The sequence below is a fragment of the Macaca fascicularis genome, chromosome 3, assembly GCF_037993035.2.
Source record: "Macaca fascicularis isolate 582-1 chromosome 3, T2T-MFA8v1.1".
NCBI lineage: Eukaryota > Metazoa > Chordata > Mammalia > Primates > Cercopithecidae > Macaca > Macaca fascicularis.
The window spans coordinates 58,537,398-58,561,028 of NC_088377.1; the positions used below are offsets into that span (position 1 = coordinate 58,537,398).

The window sequence follows — 23,631 nt, forward strand, 5'->3', positions numbered from 1 at the left end:
ACTAAACGAACAAAAATATTACCATAGTTATTGGTTAGGTGATGGTTAGGTACCTAACCATGGTTAGATAATACCATAATTATTACCATAATTATTATTATGTTTATTAAATATTATGGTAATAATTATTACCATAATGGTTAATTAACAATGTTAAGCCACTTAGTGCAGTACCTGGGCTAATAGTTATTAATGGCAATTAATAATGATAATAATTATTAGTATAGGCACTGCACTAAGTGGCTTAACATTATTAATTAACCATTATGGTAATAATTATTAATAAACATTAATAATTATTTTATAACAACCAATAGCATTATTAATAAACATAATTATTAATAATTGCATTATTATTGATAAATATTATAATTGCTATTAATGATCATTCATTATATAGTAATCATATTACATTAATTATAAATAAGCTATTGACAAATCATTAAAGGAAACCCAGCAAGGCTTCTGCTTGGTAGCCCCTTTGTCAGGCATTTATTTTATTAATGTATAAGGTTTTGAGAAATAAACAGGCCTTACTTAGAATTTAGATTATTTCCCAGTATAGCCTGACCTTTCCCAAATTACTAAGATCTATGACATTTCCCTGAACAAAACACTGATCCACCAACAAAGGCTGTTGTGGAAAATGAGATGATACCCAAAAATACCCTTCTCCACCCATCTCAAGAGTGCTCACTAGCAGTAGAGGGCTTGAGTCCCATATACTTTCATTGTGTGGGGCTCACATCATCTGTCAGCCCTGAGCGAGATGGATTGGGAAGGCCAGGTCTGCTGTTTTCCCGTTTCAGTTCCCAATCTCTTCCCTCCTCATCCCTCCTAACCCTCGCAAGACCCCTGCATGTCCTGCTGGAAATGGCCTTGGCTGTGACCACCCCATCCTAGCCTTATAAGATCAGTGTGACTCCCACTCCAAATACAGTTGTTGATGCTATCACCCCATTGTCACAGCAAGGAGACCAAGGCAGCTTCAGGACCACAGCTGGGTTTTGTTTGATGCACGTGGCATTTTTGCAGTGTTTGAATTTGAGTGACTCCGGAAGCGATCATCGCTTTCTGCTTTGCAGCAGTCTCCACTGCTCCCTCTCTCCCACTGTTTGCAACCTTGGAGTATAGGCCATCTCCTTTTCCCTCCTGTCGTGGCATTTAACGCTGGCTCCATGATGCAGCAGTTCAGCCAAGACAGGACTGTTGGGAGCCTGGGTTTGCATGGACAGTTCTGGTGCCTGGGACCAGCTCAGCCCCAAGCACACTAGCCTCACTCCATAGCCCTCACTGGCTCTAAGGGAGACAGCTACAAGACCAGGCAACCAAGTATATCCTTCTGGCGTCTATGTGACAGCTTCCAAACTATGTATACTGGCTTATTTAAATGTTAAAAAAAATAATAAAAGAGAAAACAATTTGACCTCCTTAAGAAATGTCAGCATTGAAGAGAAAAGTCGCTGACAGCCTGCTATATGTTTTAATGTAATTAAAAATTTTTTTCTATACATCAGGGCTATTAAAGCCACTCTGATTTTCAAAATTGAAAAGAAGGATTAAATCCTTTAGCTTCTCAGGAGTTCTCTACCGATTAGGAGATTCAGTAGGCTCTTTTTTTTTTCTTTAAATTTGCTTTCATGAATAAAAAAATATATAACCTTTCATGGGTCTCTTTTTTGGCCTCCAGAGAACCTTATTTCTTCTGTAACTACTTGGTTAAGTTCATGAGAGGACTCTGTCCCTGCTGGTTTTTTCTTTTTTTTCTTTTTTTTGGCCAGTGCATTTGGGAACATACAGGTCATCCATTCCTAAGAATTCTGCGAAGTAGGTGTAATCACCCTGATGTTTATAGATGGGGAAACACAGAGAAGGTCCATCCTTTGCCTGAGCTCACACAACGGACTCTACCCAAGTTTGCCGGACAGCCAAAATAGGCTCTTTACACCGCCCCATACAGCCACCACCAAGAAAAGGCAAACAGCACAAAACCACACATCCACTCACACACAGACCTCAGAGAGCCTTGAGAGAAAGGACAGGGTCAGGGGAGATTCTCCAAAAAATGCAGAATTTGGAGGAAAAAGGCAGAGAAAATGAAGCCCACCACATCTTAGCAAAAAAGATCTTTAACCTGTCCTGAATTTTTGGCTTCGGTACAAGGCCACATCAGCCCAGGAGCCTGTGTGTAAACACATTTTTCATATAGAGAATGTGGTGCATTGGCCTGTCCCGGACTGGGCAGGGGACGGCAGCAGGGGCACCTACCTCCTTCGAACTCTGTTTGGCAGTTCCCCGAGGTCTCATTCAGGCTCTCTTCCTCGTTGATGATGATGTTCTCAATGTCCTTCATCGTTAGGTGGTCTCGGAAGGCATGATAGAGAATGTGCTTCAACTCTTCCAGAGTTATCCTTTGCATGTCAAACTGTGGAGATAAAGAGTAGTGAGATGGTCAGAGCATGCGGAGATGGGAAGTCGGCTTGGGCCATGACAGGCAAGACCCACAGGCTGCTCTGCAGAAGCTTGTCTCAGCGTTTCAGGATATCAGGTGAACAGTTTTCCATCCTGTTCAGCTCCAAGTATACTCGTGAACTTGCAGGGACTTATTGGGATGGTAGAGAGTGGAACATATTCCCTTCACTTTAGATTCTTGGAGGAAAAAAAAAGCCACCCGCCGGTCTGGTTTCCCATTCACCCAATCATCTGCTGCCAACCCGGCGTATCTCGTGTACTTTAGAATGGTGAAACCATTCACATAATGCATACGTCTCTAAACATTTTATAATTTACCAATACTCTGGCAATTCCCATACTGGTTTAAGTATGTATCTTTTTTTTTTTTTTTTTGAGATGGAACCTTGCTCTGTCGCCCAGGCAGGAGTACAGTGGCGAGATCTCGGCTCACTACAACCTCCGCCTCCTGGGTTCAAGCAATTCTCCTGCCTCAGCCTCCCTAGTAGCTGGAATTACTGGCACCCGCCACCACACCCAGCCAATTTTTTTTGTATTTTTAGTAGAGACGAGGTTTCACCATGTTGGCCATGCTGGTTTTGAACTCCTGACCTCAAGTGATCCGGCCGCCTCGGCCTCCCAAAGTGCTAGGATTACAGGCCTGAGCCACCACACCTGGCCTAATTATGTATCTTTTTTTAAAAAAAATTAGAGACAGAGTCTTGCCCTGTCACCCAGGCTGGAGTCCAGTGGCGTGATCACTGCTCATTGCAGGCTTGAACTCCTGGGCTGAAGCCATTCTCCTGCCTCAGCCTCCCAAGTAGCTGGGATTACAGGCATGAGCCACTGTGCCTGTCTAATATTTATAATTTTTTTGTAGGGACAAGGTCTTGCTATGTTTCCCAGGCTGGTCTCAAACTCCTAGCCTAAAGTACTACTCCTGTCTTGGCCTCCTGAAAGTGCTGGGATTACAGGTGTAAGCCACTGTGCCTAGCCACGAATCTTGTTCTAACAAGATAAAAACACAAGTTCAAAGTCATGTTCATGAAGAAAAGCTGCTGAAGGAGAGGTGCAGAATTCCTGATTACATCCTGCCACTCCCCGAGAAAGGACTGTACTCTTCCACTCCATTTATATTAGGTTTGATAGTGTCACTTTCTTTCTTTCTTTTTTTTTTTTTTCCGAGACGGAGTCTCGCTCCCATCTTGCAGGCTGGAGTCCAGTGGCATGATCTCGGCTCACTGCAACCTCTACTTTCCAGGTTCAAGCAATTCTCCTTCCTCAGCCTCCCGAGTAGCTGGGATTACAGGTGTGCACCACCACACCCAGCTAATTTTTGTATTTTTAGTAGAGATGGGGTTTTGCCGTGTTGGCCAAACTGGTCTCGAACTCCTGACCTCAGATGATCCACCTGCCTCGGCCTCCCAAAGTGCTGGGATTACAGGCGTGGGCCACTGCGCCTGGCTGGTAGTGTCACTTTCTTGGCCAATGCAATGTGAGTAGAAGTCACATCTACCACATCTAATTCACAGCTTTATGAATCATTGTGTGGTTCTAACATTTGTTGTTTTCCTCTGCTATGAGAATTGCACGCCCCAGATAGGGGCTGTTCCTTCGGGCTGGGTCTCAGAATGAGGATAAAGTGGGGAACACCTGCAGCTGAATCACAATGGACAGCTCATGTCAGGAATACCCTGTGTTGTTATGAGCCGTTGAGATGTGGGGCTTGTTTGCTACCGCGGCGTAACTTAGACCGTTGTTGGTCTATGTCAAAAATAGAGAAATCGGTACATAAAACCAAGAGGCTACCATAACCAGAATTCTAGAATACAATGTACTGGTTCCAGAGCCAGGCAGTGAAAAATAAGAAAACCGTGACTGGAGGCTGGAAAGACAGAGATCCCTGTTATACAATAGCCAAACATTTGGTAAAACTGTTGCCTGTGATACCTTGGATGACAGGTAGATAATGAATTCAAGTTCTGTGGCTTTAGGTAAAAAGTCTGCGAAACAGAATGCCGTGACTCACGATTGAAATTAGTTGCATCCAACAGAGCACTGCAAGAAAGAGATGAGCTCGGGAAAGAATTGGTTGATTTGCAAACCAAAAATAAAAACAACCCAGAAATTCCTGGTGTTGCAGCATTGAAAGAAGCAATTGTTTCTTTTTTTCTCGTAATGATCTGTTATCTTCCTATCCCCACATTTCTCAAAGCCCCCTTTTCTATTGCTATTTCTTTTCTATTTCTAGTTCTATTTTTTTAGAGACAAGGTGTCGCTCTGTGGTCCAGGCTGATTTGCGGTGGTGTGATCATAGCTCACTGCAACTTCAAACTTCTGGGCTTAAGTGATCCTCCTGCCTCAGCCTCCTGAGTAGTTAGGACTACAGACATGCACCACCATGTCCAGCTATTTAATTTACTATTATTATTATTATTATTATTTGAGATGGAGTCTTGCTCTGTCACCCAGGCTGGAGTACAGTGGTGCAATCTTGGCTCACTGCAACCTCCACCTCCCAGGTTCAAGTGATCCTCCTGCCTCAGCCTCCCAAGAATTACAGGGATTACAGGCACACACCACCACACCCAGCTAATTTTTGTATTTTTAGTAGAGACAGGGTCTCGCTATGTTGCCCGCCTCAGACTCCCAAGAAACTGGGATTATAGATGTGTGACACCACACCTGGCTAATTTTTGTATTTTTGGTGGAGACAGGGTTTCACCATGTTGGCCAGGCTGGTCTCAGACTCTTGGCCTCAAGCAATACTCTGACTTCAGCCCCCGAAGTGCTGAGATTACAGGCGCTGCACCAGGAACAATTGTTTCTCATTTCCAACTAGTAAGAGATAAAATAAAGAAATGCTTTAAGTAATAATACAGCCCTATTAAATCAATGCCTCTTTAAAAAATCTCTGGATGTGTTAAGTGACTCTCCTAGGAAGCCTGTTATTAAGTTTAGAGAGAGGTATGTCTCAAAAATAATTGTGGATGTGTTTATTAGCATAAACTGATTGGAGCCAGATAAAAATATAACTAAGTCCTTGAGAGCTGTACTGGCCAAGAGCCAACACTCTTGGATTAAAAGACATATAACTGTTCTAAAACTTTAAAAGATCTTTGGGCTTCCCAACCTATGGGTCCAAGCGATTATGAGGATGAGCTACACGGGTCCCAGGAAGGGTGTACTGCCCAACGCCCTCATAGAATCAGTACAAGAACAGTGGAAAAGGACAGCTTCCCTGGGAATCTGGGAGAACAATGTCATCCAGGGTCACTTCTAGGAAGCAGAAGCATCTAATTGAAGGAAAACTCCTCACCCCAAGGTTTTTGTCCGCCAGGATTTCAGAATTGCTCTGAGCTTTTGACCGCTATGGGTATCCCCTGTTTTGCTTTCCAGATGGGAATGTTTTTGGTGGTTGGCTTGACCCCGGTCCACCACCTTATGTCATGTGTGTGTCTGTGCCGGGCGAGGGTGAGGGGTAATTTGTCTTTTTAGTTTTTATGCTTCCAGACCAAGGAGAGCCACATCCAGATTTGATGAGCATCATGAGATTCTAGAGCTTGAGTCTGGTGTTATAACTGGATGGGACTTTGGGGGTATCTCCCTTGGGGAGGGGAGGAGTATATTTTGCAGCTGAAGAGAGGCAAAATATTGATGAGCAAGAGTATGGACTGTAACACAGTCTATTATTTCCAACTATAATTGAGCCTTGAAAAACATGAGTTTGAACTGTGTAGGTCCACTCGTATGTGGATTTCCTTCTGCATCTGCCACTCCTGAGACAGCAAGACCAACCCCTCCTCTTCCTCCTCCTCCTCCTCCACCTGCTCAAGGTGAAGACCATGAGGATGAAGATCTTTATGATGATCCGTTTAACTTACTTCCTCCTCTTTATGATTTTCTTTTTTTTTTTTTTGCTTTTTTTTTTTTTGAGACGGAATCTTGCTCTGTCGCCCAGGCTGGTGTGCAGTGGCCGGATCTCAGCTCACTGCAAGCTCCACCTCCCGGGTTTACACCATTCTCCTGCCTCAGCCTCCCGAGTAGCTGGGACTACAGGCGCCTGCCACCTTGCCCGGCTAGTTTTTTGTATTTTTTAGTAGAGACGGGGTTTCACCGTGTTAGCCAGGATGGTCTCGATCTCCTGACCTCGTGATCCGCCCGCCTCGGCCTCCCAAAGTGCTGGGATTACAGGCTGGAGCCACCGCGCTCGGCCCTCTTTATGATTTTCATAATAGCTTTTTTCTTCTCCCTAGCTTACTTTATTGTAAGAATGCAGTGTATAATACATGTAACATACAACATATGTGTTAATCAGCTTTTTTTTTTTCTTTTTTTTTGAGACGGAGTCTTGCTCTGTCCCCCAGGCTCTGGAGTGCAGTGATGCAATCTCGGCTCACTGCAAGCTCCCTCTCCCGGGTTCACGCCGTTCTCCTGCGTCAGCCTCCCGAGTGGCTGGGACTACAGGCGCCCGCCACCACACCCGGCTAGTTTTTTGTATTTTTAGTAGAGATGGAGTTTCATCGAGTTAGCCAGGATGGTCTCTATCTCCTGACCTCGTGATCCACCCACCTCGGCCTCCCAGAGTGCTGGGATTACAGGCGTGAGGCACCGCGCCCGGCCTTGAGTTAATCAACTTTTTATATTATTGGTAAGGCTTCCAGTCAACAGTAGGCTATTAGCAATGAAGGTTTTGGGGATTCAAAAATTAAACTTGGATTTTTGACTGCACGTGGGTCAGTGCCCTCATCTCTGCTTTGCCTAAGGGCCTACTGTATTTGTTTCCCCTTGTAGGAGAGGATGATATCTCCTTGCCTGTTGATGTCAGGCTTTGGCCAATCAACTGAGAGCGAAAGTGATAGAAGAAAAGTATGATAGTCCAAGGAGAAGCTTCAAAGCCATTGTGTTTTCTGCCATTTCTCTTTCTCTTCTTTCACAAAACATTTACACCAAAGAGGGGCTGCTGCTTCATTCTAGGTTCTGGAATGACCTAGGAATTCAACCTGAGCAGATCCTCAACCAACCCAAAAAAGACGTGGGATCTGAGTGAGAAATACATGCTTGCTGCTAACTGCTAAGACTCTGTGGTTTCTGCAGTGTAACTGAGTCAGGGATGAACACAAAAATCAGTGTTTTCAGTTACTCTGGACCATGAGGAAGGAACATTTTAGACTTTTCCCTCCCTCCCTCCCTCCTTTCCTTCCTTCCTTCCTTCCTTCCTTCCTTCCTTCCTTCCTTCCTTTCTTCCTTCCTTCCTTCCATTCCCTTCCTCCTTCTTTCTTTCCCTCCCTCTCTCTCCCCCTCCCCCTTTCCTCCCCTCTCTCCCTCCCTCCCTCCCTCCCTCCCTTCCTTCCTTCCTTTTACTTTGTTGTTTCTTGCTTTGTCACCCAGGCTGGAGTGCAATAGCACGATCATAGCTTCCTGCAGCCTCAAACTCCTGGGCTTAAGCAATCTTCTAGCTGGAACTACAGGTGCGTGACACCAGACCTGGCTAATTTTTTATTTTATTTTATTTTATTTTTTCTTTATAGAGAGAGTCTTGCTATGTTGTCCAAGTTGGTCTCAAACTCCTGGCCCCAAGCCATCCTCCTGCCTTACTTGCTTGTTAAACAATTTGTACCTTGCTTTAACTATGTACCCCTGTTCTAACATTAAATTGGGGTACTGAATCTTGCTGTAAAATCTAAATGATTCAAGTTCAAAGCCATTTATACACTTCAGAGCAACTGAAGGAGAGATGTAAAGCGAACTTGTTTTCTGCATTAGAGTTTAACGATCCTAGACAGGAATTTTGACATACACTCAGGGAAAACTCATGGGAACCTGTCTCTTTATATTGGGTAAGGGAGCAAGGTATTGTTCATTTGGCTTTGGGGAGAAGCCTGGCAGAAAGCATGAAGAGGATGATTTACAGATGAGAACACCAAGACCCCCTGCCATGATCAGAGATGAAGAGTGGCAACATCAAGGTCAACAAGGCTCAGAAAATGAGTAATGCTTGAAGAGTGTGGTGCCTGGAAAACCTCTAACCTGTTGAGAGGTTGCTGTTGTTCAGAAATCAGGCCAAAAGATTGGCCAGGAGCAATGAGAAGATAAGGAAAGATACAGATTCTAAAATCTATAGTTCTGGGCCAGGCGTGGTGGCTCACGCCTGTAATCCCAGCACTTTAGGAGGCTGAGGTGGGCAGATCACGAGGTCAGGAGTTCAAGACTAGTCTGACCAACATGGGGAAATCCGTCTCTATTAAAAATACAAAAATTAGCTGGGTGTGGTGATGCGCGTCTGTAATCCCAGCTACTCAGGAGGCTGAGGCAGGAGAATTGCTTGAACCTGGGAGGCAGAGCTTGCAGTAAGCCGAGATTACACCATTGCATTCCAGCCTGGGCGACAGAGTGAGACTCTGTCTCAAAAGAAAAAAAAAAACAAAAAACCCAACAACTATAGTTTTGGAGATCTGGGTCATGTTTTAGTATTAGGGTAAATATTTAGTATTAGGACATCTAAACAAAATAAGTTGAGTAGCATTCCATGTATCTCCTATATTGTCAGCACCTGTCTTTCAAAAGTTTGAAAAAAATCACTGTAAAACAATGTGGGCCCCATTGTCAACAAGCCTTTCTTCCATGATTGTGAGTCCGTTTTACTTTTCAGTTTTTCTTCAATTTTGGAATGTTGTAGCTTTTTGGAAAGCTACAGACAGAAATTTTTCGTTACTATTAGTATGCAACTATGGACCCTAGTCCTGTAATTTTAAATTTCTTTACATCATTATTACATCCCATTTCTCCTTTGTACTTTTATTGGTTTCTCTCTTCTAGTTATGGTTTTCATCACCTTTTTCTCTCTTTTTTTTTTTTTTTGAGACGGAGTCTCGCTCTGTCCCCCAGGCTGGAGTGCAGTGGCGCAATCTCGGCTCACTGCAAGCTCCGCCTCCAGGGTTCACGCCATTCTCCTGCCTCAGCCTGCCAAGTAGCTGGGACTACAGGCACCTGCCACCACGCCCGGCTAATTTTTTATATTTTTTGTAGAGACGGGGTTTCACCGTGTCAGCCAGGATGGTCTCGATCTCCTGACCTTGTGATCCACCTGCCTCGGCCTCCCAAAGTGCTGGGATTACAGGCGTGAGCCACCACGCCTGGCCAACTTTTTCTCTTTTTAATGGATCATAGTTAGAGAAGAGAATGTGGCCTATACATCTGCTATTTTTGGAAACCTAACGAATTTTCCAGTATAGTAGAATCTCTGTGAGGTCAGTTATACAAATATATTTATTTATATTTATTTATTTATTTTTTATTTTTTATTTTTATTGTTTGAGATGGAGTTTCGCTCTGTCGCCCAGGCTGGAGTACAGCAGTGCAATCTTGGCTCACTACAACCTCCGCCTCCCGGGTTCATGCCATTCTCCTGCCTCAGTCTCCCGAGTAGCTGGGATTACAAGTGCCCACCACCATGCCCAGCTAATTTTTGTACTTTTAGTAGAGACGGGGTTTCACCATGTTGGCCAGGATGGTCTCGATCTCCTGAGCTTGTGATCCACCCACCTTGGCCTCTCAAAGTGCTGGGATTACAGGTGTGAACCACCGCGCCTGGCCATATTTATATTTATTAATTACATTATGTAAGCTTATAATTATAATCTTTTTCTATAAACTTACCTGTTTTTTTTTTTTTTTTTTTGGACGACTGGATGTGTCAAGGACCATGAGTAGCATATTGAAGTCTGTGAAGAAAACTTGTTCTCCATAAATTATTCTTATAGTTCAAATATTTGTTAAATGAGGCTATTCTTTAGTGCAAAAAGATTTATATAGTAATCCAACAAATGGTTATTGGGAATGACTCTGCCAGATGCTGTGATGGGAATACAAAAGCGAACAAGACATAAATCCTGTTCTTGAAACCAAGCAAATTAGGCATTTGAATTCCATGTGATACACGCTGTGGGAGGGAAACCAGGACGTCTTGGCACCACCTGGTGGGGGAAGGGGGATGGGTCAGAGGGGGCTTTCTGGAGAACATGGCTGCTATCAAAGACCTAAAGGAAAAAGAGGCTGACTTTGCCAGGTGAGGGAGGGGAGGGTGGGGAAAGGATAAGGAGGGAAGAGGAGAAGGTCAGGTACGGTAGGGGGCAGCCGTACCAAGGCGTAGAGTTGCAAAAGCTTGACATGTTCATTGACTGACAATGTGTTGAGTTATTCTGAGCTTTCGAGTAGCCAGGAGAAGGTGGGAAGGAATAAGGTGAGGGATACGGATGGGGCACTAGTCAGTAAAGGCCTTGTATGATATGGTGAAGAGCTTAATTGTTTTTTGTTTTTATTTTTACATTTTTATTCATTTTGTAGAGATGGGGTCTCACTACGTTGCCCAGGCTGGACTTGAATTCCTATGCTCAAGCGATCCTTGAGCTTCAACTTCCCAAAATGCTGAGATTACAGGCACTTGCCACCATGACAAGCTTATTTTATTTATTTATTTATTTATATATTTATTTATTTATTTTGAGTTGGAGTCTCACTCTGTTGCCCAGGCTGGAGTGCAGTGGCACGGTCTCAGCTTACTGCAACCTCCACCTCCCGGGTTGAAGTAATTCTCCTGCCTCAGCCTCCCGAGTAGTTGGCATTACAGGTGTGCACCACCATGTCTGGCTAATTTTTGTATTTTCAGTAGAGAAGGGGTTTCACCATATTGGCCAGGCTGGTCTCGAACTCCTGACCTCATGATCCACCCACCTTAGCCTCCCAAAGTGCTGGGATTACAGGCATGAGCCACAGCACCCAGCTGACCAGCTTATTTTTAAAAAATATTTTTGTAAAGACAGGGTCTTGCTATGGCGCCCAGGCTGGTCTCAGACTCCCAGGCTCAAGCAATCCTACTTCTTCAGCCTCCTGAGTAGCTGGGACTACAGACATGCACCACCACTTGTTTTTATGTATTTATTTTTATTGCGGTAAAATGTAATAACTAAAATTTTGAGATGGAGTCTTGCTCTGTCACCCAGGCTGGAGTGCAGTGGCAGGATCTCGGCTCACTGCAAGCTCCGCCTTCCGGGTTCACACCATTCTCCTGCCTCAGCCTCCCGAGTAGCTGGGACTACAGGTGCCCGCCACCACGCCTGGCTAATTTTTTTTGTATCCCTAGTACAGACGGGGTTTCACCATGTTAGCTAGGATGGAATCAATCTCCTGACCTCGTGATCTGCCCACCTCGGCCTCCCAAAGTACTGGGATTACAGGCGTGAGCCACCGCGCCCGGCCCTATTTTATATTTTTTTGAGACAGGCTTTCACTCTTGCTCCCCAGCTGGAGTGTAGTGGCATGATCTTGGCTCACTGCAACCTCCACTTTCCAGTTTCAAGTGATTCTCCTGCCTCAGCCTCCTGAGTAGCTGAGATTACAGGCATCTGTCACCACGTCCAGCTAATTCTTGTATTTTTAGTAGAGACAGGGTTTCACCATGTTGGCCAGGCTGGTCTCGAACTCCTGACCTCAAGTGATCTGCACGCCTTGGCCTCCCAAAGTGTTGGGACTGTAGGCATGAGCCACCATGCCCGGCCCATTTTATTCATTTTGAGTGTACAGTTCTGTGGCATTAAGTACTTTCACATTGTCATACAACCATCACCATTATTTCTCTCTAGAAGTCCTTTGTCTTCCCAGACTGAAACTTTGTACACTATTATTAATTATCATTAAACACTATCTCCCCATTCCTCCCTCACTACAAACCCAACAACCACCATTCTATTTTTTTTTCTCTGTGTCTTTGACTTTTTTAGGTACCTTATATAAGTGGAATCATTTGATATTTGTCTTTTTTTTTTTTGAGACAGAGTCTTGCTATGTCACCCAGGCTGGAGTGCAGTGGCGCAATCTCGGCTCACTGCAAGCTCCGCCTCCCGGGTTCATGCCATTCTCCTGCCTCAGCCTCCTGAGTAGCTGGGACTACAGGCGCCTACCACCATGCCCAGCTAATTTTTTGTATTTTTAGTAGAGACGGGGTTTCACCATGTTAGCCAGGATGGTCTCAATCTCCTGACCTCATGATGTGCCTGCCTTGGCCTCCCAAAGTGCTGGGATTACAAGTGTGAGCCACCGTGCCTGGCTGATATTTGTCTTTTTGTGATTGGTTTATTTCACTTAGATAACGCCCTCAAGGTTCATCCATGTTGTGTCATGTGTCAGAATTCCCTTCCCTTTTAAGGCTGGACCATTTTCTGTAAACCAAAAATAGAATTCTAAGCCCCACAACTGTGTGAATGGACCCCACTTCTCAGCCAAGGGCATTCCAAAGTTAACCTGAAAAATGACTTCAGGCTGTGATGGGAAGGAGGAATTGAACATGACTCATTATACCCTCCTCCCTTTTTGAATTCAGGCCCAAACATTAACCTTAATTAATGTTTCAATTAACTAACATTAAATAAAACAGAGTAAGACTGATAGAACAAGGAACACTTATAATCTATTCTCTCTGCAGCCTGCTACCTGGAGGCTTCCTCTGCATAATAAAACCTTGGTCTCTACAACCTCTTATCATAAGCCAGACATTCTTTTCTATTGATTCCAAGTCTTTAGATAATACCTCAACCAACTGCCAATCAGAACCCACCAATGACCGATCCACCTATGACCTGGAAGCTCCCCACCCACCAACCTCCAGTTGTCCCACCTTTTTGGACTGAACCACTATACATCTTATGTGTATTAATTGACATCTTACATCTCCTTAGAATATGTAAAACTCAGGTGTAGCCTGACCACCGTGGGCACATATTCGCAGGATCTCCTGAGGGCTGTGTCATAGGCCGTTGGTCATTAGTATTTGGCTTAGAATAAATATCTTCAAATATTGATCAGAGCCTGAGCCTTTCATTGGCCATTCCGTTGCATGGACATACCACATTCACAATAGACACAAAGTAGAAGCAGCCCAAGTGTCTGCTATGGATGTAGGTGTACAAGTATCTGTTCCAGTCACTACTTTTAACTCTTTGGGGTATATACCTAGAAGCAGAATTGCTGAATCATATGGTAATTCTATGTTTAATTTTTTCAGGAACAGGGCTTGGTTTTATCTTTTGGGTATCTTTGAGTTGTATTTTTATCCACTAAAACATTTTCATCAGAGAAATTACTTGATCAGGTTTGAGCTTGAGAAAAATTACCCTTTGCTGATACAAGGGTCCCAACAACCAGAGAGGAGGCTATTGAAGTAACAGATTCTGAGACTGAAGTAGGCTATGGAGATAGAGAGAATTCAAGAGCCATGTAAAAGAGAGGTTGATAAGACTTGATGTATCACTGTGTGTGGCGTGTGAAGGAGAATGGGCCATCCAGGAAGACACCTGGGTTTTACGTTCAGCTGAATGGATAGGCTTAGAAAGAAAGGCTACATGATAAATTTTGGATGCATTCTTTGAAGGTTCCTGAGGGACAGCCCAGTAGAACATCCTAGGAGGTAGTAGAATGTATAGATACAGGTTAATGATACATATTTAGCATTCATTTGCATACAGATGATAATAAAGTCATAAGAAAGATGACACCACTCGAGAAGAGTGTGTGGGGTATGAAAGCCCTGAGGGATGCATTCAGAGGACTTCAAGATGAACAGGTGGGTGGCCCTCATTACTGAATGCACAGTGTGACTTTTATCATCGTATTAGTCTGTTTTCATATTCTTCCAATGAAGACGTACCTGAGACTGGGTAATTTAAAGCAGAAGTTTAATGGACTCACAGTACCACATGGCTGGGGAGGGCTCACAGTCATGGTGGAAGGTGAAAGGTACGTCTTACATGGCAGCAGGCAAAAAAGAATGAGGACCAAGCAAAAGGGGGAAACCCCTTATAAAACCATCAGATCTCATGAAACTTATTCACAACCACCAGAACAGTATGGGGGAAACGGCCTCCATGATTCAATTATCTCCCACTGGGTCCCTCCTACAACACGTGGGAACTATGGGAGCTACAATTCAAGATGAGATTTGGGTGGGGACACAGACAAACCATACCAATCATTACACACAGTCTTTAAAAAATATTTTAGTGCTTTGTTAATGCCTTTTGGAAAAAAGTCTATTTTTATATCAGTACAGCTATGCTTATTTCCTTTGGTGTGAATTGTGCTAAATGTTTGTTTCTCCCCCCTTTTTTTTTTTTTTTTTTTGCTGTTGTTGGTTTTTTATTTTTTTAAATTTTTATTTATTTACTTATTTATTTATTTTGAGTCAGGGTCTCACTGTGTCACCCAGGCTGGAGTGCAGTGGTGTGAACATGGCTTGCTACAGCCTCGACCTCCTGGGCTCAAGCAATTCTCCCATCTCAGCCTCCTGAGTAGCTGGGACTACAACTAATTTTTGTATTTTTTGTAAAGATGGGGTCTGGCCATGTTGCCCAGGCTGGTCTTGAACTCTCGAGCTCAAGTGATCGGCCCGCCTCAACCTCCCAAAGTTCTGTGACCCCAGGTGTGAGCTACCACACGTGGCCTTTCTCTTGGTTTTTAAACTTTTTAATGTTATGTTTTAGAGGTATGTCTCTTACAAGGAGGCTAGAATTAGATTCTAAAGACATCTAATTTGAGATTCTTTGCTTTCCAATGGTAGAGTCTAATTCCATTTTTATGTATTGTAATAAACATATTTGGCTGTACTTTTGTTATTTTATTTCCTGCTTCTGGTTCTTTTGAGATGGCATTTCACTCTTGTTGCCCAGGCTGGAGTGCAATGACACGATCTCAGCTCACTGCAACCTCTGCCTCCCGGGTTCAAGAGATTCTCCAGCCTCGGCCTCCCAAGTAGCTGGGATTACAGGCGTGCGCCATCATCCTCCAGCCTCAGCCTCCCGAGTAGCTGGGATTACAGGCGTGCGCCATCATGCCCGGCTAATTTTGTATTTTTAGTAGAGATGGGGTTTCTCCATGTTGGTCAGGCTGGTCTCGAACTCCCGACCTCAGGGGATCTGCCCGCCTTGGCCTCCCAAAGTGCTGGGGTTACAGGTGTGAGTCACCGCACCCAGCCAGCTTCTGGTTCTTATGGTTTGTTTTCTCTTTTACATAAGAAACCTATGGATGTTTTAGTTTTGGTTATACTGCTGGACCTTTCTCCATTTGTGAAATGAATGACTTAAGCCACCGTTTCTTAAATTATCAGATTCAAGAAACTAAATTGCATCCTGTCATTTTTTCTTGTACGTAATAAGAAGATTCATAGACCCTTTATTTTCCTACCTCTTGCTGCATGCTTTTCAGTCTTTGTAAATTTAATTTGAGATTTATGATGACACATTTTCTACTATTTGTATCTTTTTCTAGAATAGTATTCGGTGTCTGCATTTAATTTTGTAACAAAATTTATAACAGTTCCCGCTACTTCATTATATTTAATTGATTCCAATGCTCGCTTCCATTTTTTAATAACTGTCCCTACCCCAAAAGCCTAATTGTCATCCAAATATCTGCTAGAGAACACTTAAAACTAGTTGACATGAAACATTTGTGAATATTACATTTTCTGCATTCTTAGAATTCTGATAATACCTTTCTCCCCTTCTCTCATGACAGACAATTTATTTGGACATAAAATTCGAGAATCATACAAATCTCCCCCACAAAGTTGTTGAAGCTTCTCCAGTTTCTTCTCTCTCTCTCTCTCCCTCTCTTCTTTTTTTTCTTTTTTTTTTTAGACAGGGTCTCACTCTGGCCCAGGCTGCAGTAGTAAGATCAGAGCTCACTGTAGCCTTGACCTCCTGGGTTAAAGCGATCCTCCTGCGTAGCTGGGATTACAGGTGTATGTCACCAGGCCTGGATAATTTTTTATATTTTTTGTAGAGATGGGGTGTATGAGTCTGTTCTTTCGCTGCAAATAAAGACATACCCGAGCCTGGGCAATTTATAAAGAAATAGAAGCTTGGGCCAGGGGCGGTGGCTCACGTCTGTAATCCCAGCACTTTGGGTGGCCAAGGCAGGCGGATCACGAGGTCAGGAGTTCAAGACTAGTCTGGCCAACATGGTGAAACCCCGTCTCTACCAAAAATACAAAAATTAGCCAGGTGTGGTGGTGTGCGCCTGTAGTCCCACCTACTTGGGAGACTGAGGCAGAAGAATCGCTTGAACCTGGGAGGCGAAGGTGGCAGTGAGCGGAGATTGCACCACAGGACTCCAACCTAGGTGACAGAGTGAGACTCCGTTTCCAAAAAAAAAAAAGAAAAAGAAAAGAGGCTTAATGGACTCGCAGTTCCACATGGCTGGAAAGGCCTCACAATCGTGGCAGAAGGCGAAGGAAGAACAGAGGGACTTCTTATGTGGTGGCGGGTAAGAGAGAACTTGTGCAAAGGGACTCCTCTTTATAAATCCATCAGATCTTGTGAGACTTATTCACTAGCATGAGACTAGTACAGGAAAGACCCGCCTTCATGATTCAATTACCTCCCATCAGCTCCCTCCCATGACAGGTGGGAATTGTGGGAGCTACAATTCAACATGAGATGTGGGTGGGGACACAGCCACACCATATCATGGGTGTCTCACTATGTTACCCAGGCTGATCTCGAACTCCTGGACTCAAGCAATCCTCCTGCCCAGGTGCCAGGCCCCTCTGTTGTTTAGAGCGGGGAAGGAGCCAAGAGGCTGGATAATGTATGCAGAATACATGTTTTCTGAATGACTAAACCTAATCTTCTATTTCCTTTGCAGCCCAGTCTTTCCTGCCTGTTTCCCCTTCCTCATTCAGTGTCCCCCCAAAATCCAGGAGAAGGCCAGGAGGAGCCCTCTCTGGAGCTGGACTTCTCACGTTCAGCCTCTCTACTGTGTCGCATGGAAAGAGCAGAGTAACTGAACTTGTTTTCCTGCTGTGATAGGAACCCCAGGGGTGCCTGAGTCCCCAGTGAAGTCTGAATTCCCGATAAGATGAAATGCCAGGCTGCCGAAAGGCCAGAGCTCGCTGCTGGCTGCTGGCTGCCTTGTGAGGCCTTTGCTCTATTTTTCGTCCCTGACTCATACAGGGACCTGCACAGCTGGGGGCCAACATCTTTCCTGCCCAGATTTGTGAGCGAGTCCAATCTCATGTCAGCTTTCACAGAAGGTCTGGAATGAGTTTGATGACAGTTCTTTCTCCTCTGGAGAAAAAGACAGGCGGGATAAACTCCAAAATATTTCACACCTCTATTCCTTTCTCTGCCTATCTGCAAAAGGCATTTTCCTGCCAAGAGAGAGCTGCCTGGACCATCAATGGGTCAGAACTTCTTAACCAGGGAGCAGAATTGGTTGCAGTTCACCACAATAGTAACTCCTGTTGTCTGGGGTATCCTGATGGGATCTTGACCAGCTAGAGTCCTACCTACACAGTTGAGTGATCTCACCCATTTATCTTGGTACACAGTATAAAAATACAGTTATGTTTTAAGTCTGCCTTGAGTGCTAACGTGACCAGGCCAACCGAGGTCGGTAGATCTGCATAACTTCCTTCCAGAGCCTTCTCCTTCCTCCTTGGTCCCCACACCGCAAACAATGCAGTCTCTTCTATCAAATAAGCAGACCGCCTTCCCAAAGGGTGAGTCCAACCATCTACCTCCTAGGGGGTCCAGATGTGAAGGGCAGGAGACGCCAATGCAACCAGAGAGACGTCTAGAGTCTGATTGGTATGGTTTGACTGTGTCCCCACCCAAATCTCATCTTGAATTGTAGCTCCCATCATTCCCATGTGTTGTAGGAGGAGCCCAGTGGGAAGATCACTGAATCATGGGGGCCGTTTCTCCCATACTGTTCTCGTGGTAGTGAATAAGTCTCACGAGATCTGACAGTTTTATAAGGGGTTTCCCCCTTTTGCTTAGCTCTCATTCTTTTTTGCCTGAATGCACAGAGTGTGGCTTTTATCATTGTATTAGTCTGTTTTCATGTTCTTCTAATGAAGACGTACCTGAGACTGGGTAATTATAAAGAAGAGGTTTAATGGGTTCACGGTTTCACATGGCTGGGAGGCCTCTGAGAATTTTCCCCATATGAGGAATTAAACAGCAGGACTGAAATGAAAGGTATCCTGAGACAGACAGACCCCTCCCTGCCAAGAAAAAAGAGACAGACATACCTTGGACAAGACTGCTTGGGAAGATGAGTAGTTTGGGCAAAGAAGTGGAAGACTGGTAAAGGTATTGAGAAAATGCAACATTTAAAGCAGAAAACAGGGCTGGGCGTAGTGGCTCACATCTATAATCCCATCACTTTGGGAGGCCGAGGCAGGCTGATCACTCGAGGTCAGGAGTTCGAGACCAGCCTGGCCAACATGGTGAAACCCTGTTTCCACTAAAAATACAAAAATTAGCCGGGAATGGTGGCAGGCGCCTGTGAGCTATTTGGGAGGCTCAGGCAGGAGAATCACTTGAACCTGAGTGGTGGAGGTTGCAGTGAACCAAGACAGTACCACTGCACTCCAGCCTAGGGGACAGAGCGAGACTCTGTTTCAAAAAAAAAAAAAAAAAAAAAAGGCAGAAAATAAACAACAAAAACCCCAAAACAGTAGGTGCCGGGCTATGGATAAATCCATTTGGACTCCTGCACATCTTTCCTCTTTTGTATGGGGAGACAGGAGGATAGAGAGAAAAGTGACTCCCTGCCTTCTTTGGCCCAGCAAGGAATCAGCTCAGGGGAGCAAGGGGATGGGGCCAGGGCACGTGACTAAGCCTCTGCAGTCTACTCCCAGAATGCACTGGCGGCTTAGAGAAAGATGAAAATGCCCAGTAACACCCAAACGAAGATTGAACACCTATTGACTCCCACAGTCTACAAGAAATTTTCCACTAACAGCAAGATCTATGGAGCAGACATGTGACTCAGACATCTTGGCTGACTTTGAAAAGCTTTGCTCTCTGAAAAAGAGCACAAGATCATTCTGAGTGAAGGCAGGAAGGTGCTTTGACCTGCCCTTGAATACCTCGGGCTGGGGTGCCCCCAGTCTCTGCTCCTGAAGTAGCTCTGACCCCAACTCTAGCCTCTTGTACCAGCAGTCCTCCCTCTGCTCCTCTTCAAAGGCAATCAACCATAGACCAGGTTGGAGGGGACCTTGACATAGCCTTGCTGCGTGCCTGCCCAGCATGGGATGAAGTGAGGTGTGAATCTGTTGTTCCCACCTCAGATCTCATTTCCTGCAGGTCTCGCCCAGTGTGCGGTTTCATCATTGCAACCTCTGCCTCCCAGGCTCTAGTGACCCCCAATCTCAGCCTTCCGAGTAGCTGGGACTGCAGGTGCATGCTGCCACCATGTCCACGTAATTTTTGCATTTTTTATAGAGACAGGTGGTCTTCCTATGTTGCCCAGGCTGGTCTCCAACTAGGTTGCTATGGTGCCTGGAGATGTCTATTTCTTATAAAGCACAGCCCTGAACACAAGTTAACATCAACAAGTGCTCAGATGAAGAAATTGATCTCTTACAGCCCGGAGGAAATGCCGGCCAGATGCACGTACGGATAGGGTGCAGCCAGAGTCGAGGTCACATCGACCATCTGTGGCTTTTGCCTTGTCACAGAGCCTGGGCTCTGTGGAAGATGGTGTTCCCCTACATCATGGGTGAAAGGGGGCTGCATTTCAACTTGGCGTATCACTTAAATGAAGACCTGTGAATACAGACAACTTGTCTGGGAGCTGAGCCCGTTGGTGGGTCCTCTGGCGGCAAATCCGAGAAGGGATGGCCACGGGACTGGGTTGTCTGGATGCCAAGTGTCTGGTCCCCACCTAGGCTGTGTCATGGCAGGTCAGAGAGGCTAGACGCAGGGAGAGCTTCCTCTGAGCCAGGAGCATGGCAGACGTGGTCTCATTTAAGTCTCACAGAGGAAGCAAAGGCTACATGATGCCCATTTTACAGATAAATGCATTGGAGCTCAAAGAGGTTAAATAACATAGGTAAAGATAAGAAATGAAAGAGTGAGGCCGGGCATGGTGGGCTCACGCCTGTAATCTCAGCACTTGGGGAGGCCGAGGTAGGCAGATCACTTGAGGTTGGGAGTTCGAGACCAGCCTGGCCAACATAGTGAAACCCCATCTCTACTAAAAATACAAAAAATTAGCTGTGCATGGTGGTGGGTGCCTGTAGTTCCAGCTACTCGGGAGGCTGAGGCAGGAGAATCACTTGAACCTGGGAGGAGGAGGTTGCAGTGAACTGAGATCACACCACTGAACTCCAGCCTGGGTGACACAGTGAGACTCCATCTTAAAAAATAAATAAAACATAAAAATAAATAAATAATAAATAAATAAATAAATACTTCCGGGAAAGTCACATTGAGAAGGTGACATTTGAGGAGGGACATAGAGGAGGCAAGGGTGGGTTCATGTGGATATTTGGGGGAAGGGCATTCCAGGTACAGGGACCAGCAAGAGCAAAGTCCATGAGGCTAGAGCCAGCTCTGTGTGCTGGGGCTGGAAGGGAGATGAAGGCATGTGTTTTCACAATGAATATGTATCACCGGGAGAGCCAGATAAACGTTTCTCCTTTTAAAATGGAGATAATCACCATGCTGAAGTGCATTTCCTCGGGTAAAATTATAGGTATGGTTTTGGAGGACAGGTCAAAGGAGAAGCCCATTAGTGGTTCTCTGCTCCCAATTTCTACCACTATCCTGATGGGAGCCTTGGCCCCAAATAATAATTCACTGGTGTCTCAGCCCTTCACGCTGGCTTGATCTGACCTGCTGGAGTGCAGAATGTGTGAGAACTCCAGAGAACAGAGTTCATTCTGCCCTCAAATAAATGGGTTTTGTGATAAGCCAACTGGTGGCCCCAAAGATATCCACATCCTAATCCCAAGAACGTACAAATGGGTGACTTTACATGGTAGAAGGGCCTTTACAGGTGCAAAGATTCACCTGGATTATGCGGATAGACCCTGTGAAAGGAAAATACCTTGGGACCCCAAAATTATTGAGCTAAAGGGAAAATTCAAGCTTGGAACTGGTCAGAGCAAATCTGCCTCCCATTCTATTTTGGAAAGACTTACCAGAAACTCAAAAGAATGCAACCATCTGTCTCTCACCTTCCGGTGACCTGGAAGCCCCATCCCGGCTTTGAGTTGTCCCCCGCTTTCTGAACAGAACCAATGAACTTCCTACATATATATACAAAATATACATATACATATATATTATATAAATATATATAATATATAACATATATACACTATATACTATATGTATATTTATATATATTTGTAATTTGGGGTTTTGTGTGTTTTTCTGAGATGGAGTCTCACTCTGTCACCCAGGCTAGCGTGCAGTGGCACGATCTCGGCTCATGGCAACCTTTGCCTTCAGGTTCAAGTGATTCTCCTGCCTCAGCCTCCCGAGTAGCTGGGATTACCGGCATGCACCACCACACCCAGCTAATTTTTGTATTTTTAGTAGAGACAGGGTTTCACCATGTTGGCCAGGCTGGTCTAGAACTCCTGACCTCAGGTGATCCTCCCGTCTCGGCCTCCCCAAGTGCTGGGATTACAGGTGTGAGCCACCGCTCCCGGCCACACATATTGATTGATATCTCACCTCCCTAAAGTGTATAAAACCAGGCTGTGCCCCAACCACCTTGGGCACATGTCAGGACTCCCTGAGGCTGTGTCACAGGTGCACGTTCTTAACCTTGGCAAAATAAACTTTCTAAATTAACTGAGACCTGTCTCAAATGTTCGGGGTTCACAACCCTAAATGTAATCACGTAAGACTAGGGGAGAAAGATTTCACTAAAGAGGAAAAGGCCCTGTGGGGAAGGAAGGAGGCCCTGGGAGAAACGAAGATGGGGCAAGCGGCCACCCGCCTTGTCACCAAAAGCCGCCAAAGGGCAAGGAAATGGATTCTTCCCTTGGAGCCTCCAGGAAGACACCTTGGTGTCAGCCCAAGGGAATTGATTACAGACTTCTGACCTCCAGAAATGTAGAATACATTCGTGTTGCTTTAAGCCACAAAGTGTATGGTAATTTTAGAAGAGCAACAGGGAATAAACAGAGATTTATTTTGGTTGTTGTCTGTAAAGTAAAGGGCTTTTATGTCAAGAGCTCACTCTGTCTGGAAGTAACTCATCATCAGAAGTCTGGACACAGGGTAGGCTGTGGTTTACTAGGGGTGGCCGCACAGCTATTGGACTGCCTGGTTCGGGCCCTGAGGGTAAGATGTGAATGCGCCTCTAGAGTAAAGTGGGAATCAGGCGGAGTTCTCAACAGGGAGCCCACTCTATTCAATACCTGGGAGCCGTTTGCAGTCTGCACTGTCTGGGGATGACGAAATGGGAAACAAACAAGGCAAAGGAAAAGTACTCATATCCTCACAGCACTCCTGAGAATAAACAACAGAGAAAATTCCCCATTGCATATCGAGGAGGATGTGCCAGTGTTCTCAAGTGGTTCATTTTATGTGAAACAGACAAGCATGTATTATAGATCTGAGCAAAGATGCAGACTTACTGAAGAAGCCATTGTCTGTCTGTCTGTCTCTCTCTCCGTCTTTTTCTATGTATGTATTTGTGCATGAGTAAGTTCCTTTTTTTTTTTTTTTTGAGATGGAGTTTCGCTCTTGTTGCCCAGGCTGGAATCCAATCGCACAATCTCAGCTTACTGCACCTCTGCCTCCCAGGTTCAAGTGATTCTCCTGCCTCAGCCTCCCGAGTAGCGGGGATTACAGGCGTAAGCCACCGTGCCAGCCATAAATTCTTTTTTTTTTTTTTTTTTGAGATGGAGTCTGGTTCTGTTGCCCAGGCTGGAGTGCAGTGGTACAATCTCAGCTCACTGCAACCTCCACCTCCCAGGTTCAAGTGATTCTCCTGCCTCAGCCTCCTGAATGGCTGGGATTACAGGTGCCTACCACCATGCCTGGCTAATTTTTGTATTTTTAGTAGAGATAGGGTTTCACTATGTTGTCCAGGCTGGTCTTGAACTCCTGACCTCAAGTGATCCACCAGCCTCGGCCTCCCAAAGTGTTGGCATTACAAGTGTGAGCCGCCATGCCTGGCCAATGAGTAAGTTCTTAGTAGGAACAAACTGAGAAAAAGTCCATGAACTTGGTTCTTGTTCAGATATCATCACATAGTGGCTGTGTGACTGAATGAAAGTTACTAAACTTCTCTGTTCCTTAGCTTCCCTGTGAAAAATAGAGATGATGTTACTTATAACATGTGGTTGTTATGTGGATAGAACTCTTTTTATTC

At 44.9% G+C, this 23,631-nt stretch overlaps 1 protein-coding gene across 5 annotated transcripts in view; it reads right to left on the minus strand.

The window, feature by feature from the left end:
• The window catches only part of CALN1 (calneuron 1), a 664,605-nt gene that overhangs the window by 31,405 nt on the left and 609,569 nt on the right, over positions 1-23,631 (minus strand). For all 5 annotated transcript variants that reach the window (XM_045389750.2, XM_045389747.2, XM_045389749.2 and 2 more), the window contains one exon: positions 2,269-2,425. In XM_045389750.2, coding sequence (XP_045245685.1) covers positions 2,269-2,425 — 157 coding nt within the window. The remainder of the gene's footprint in view (positions 1-2,268; positions 2,426-23,631) is intronic.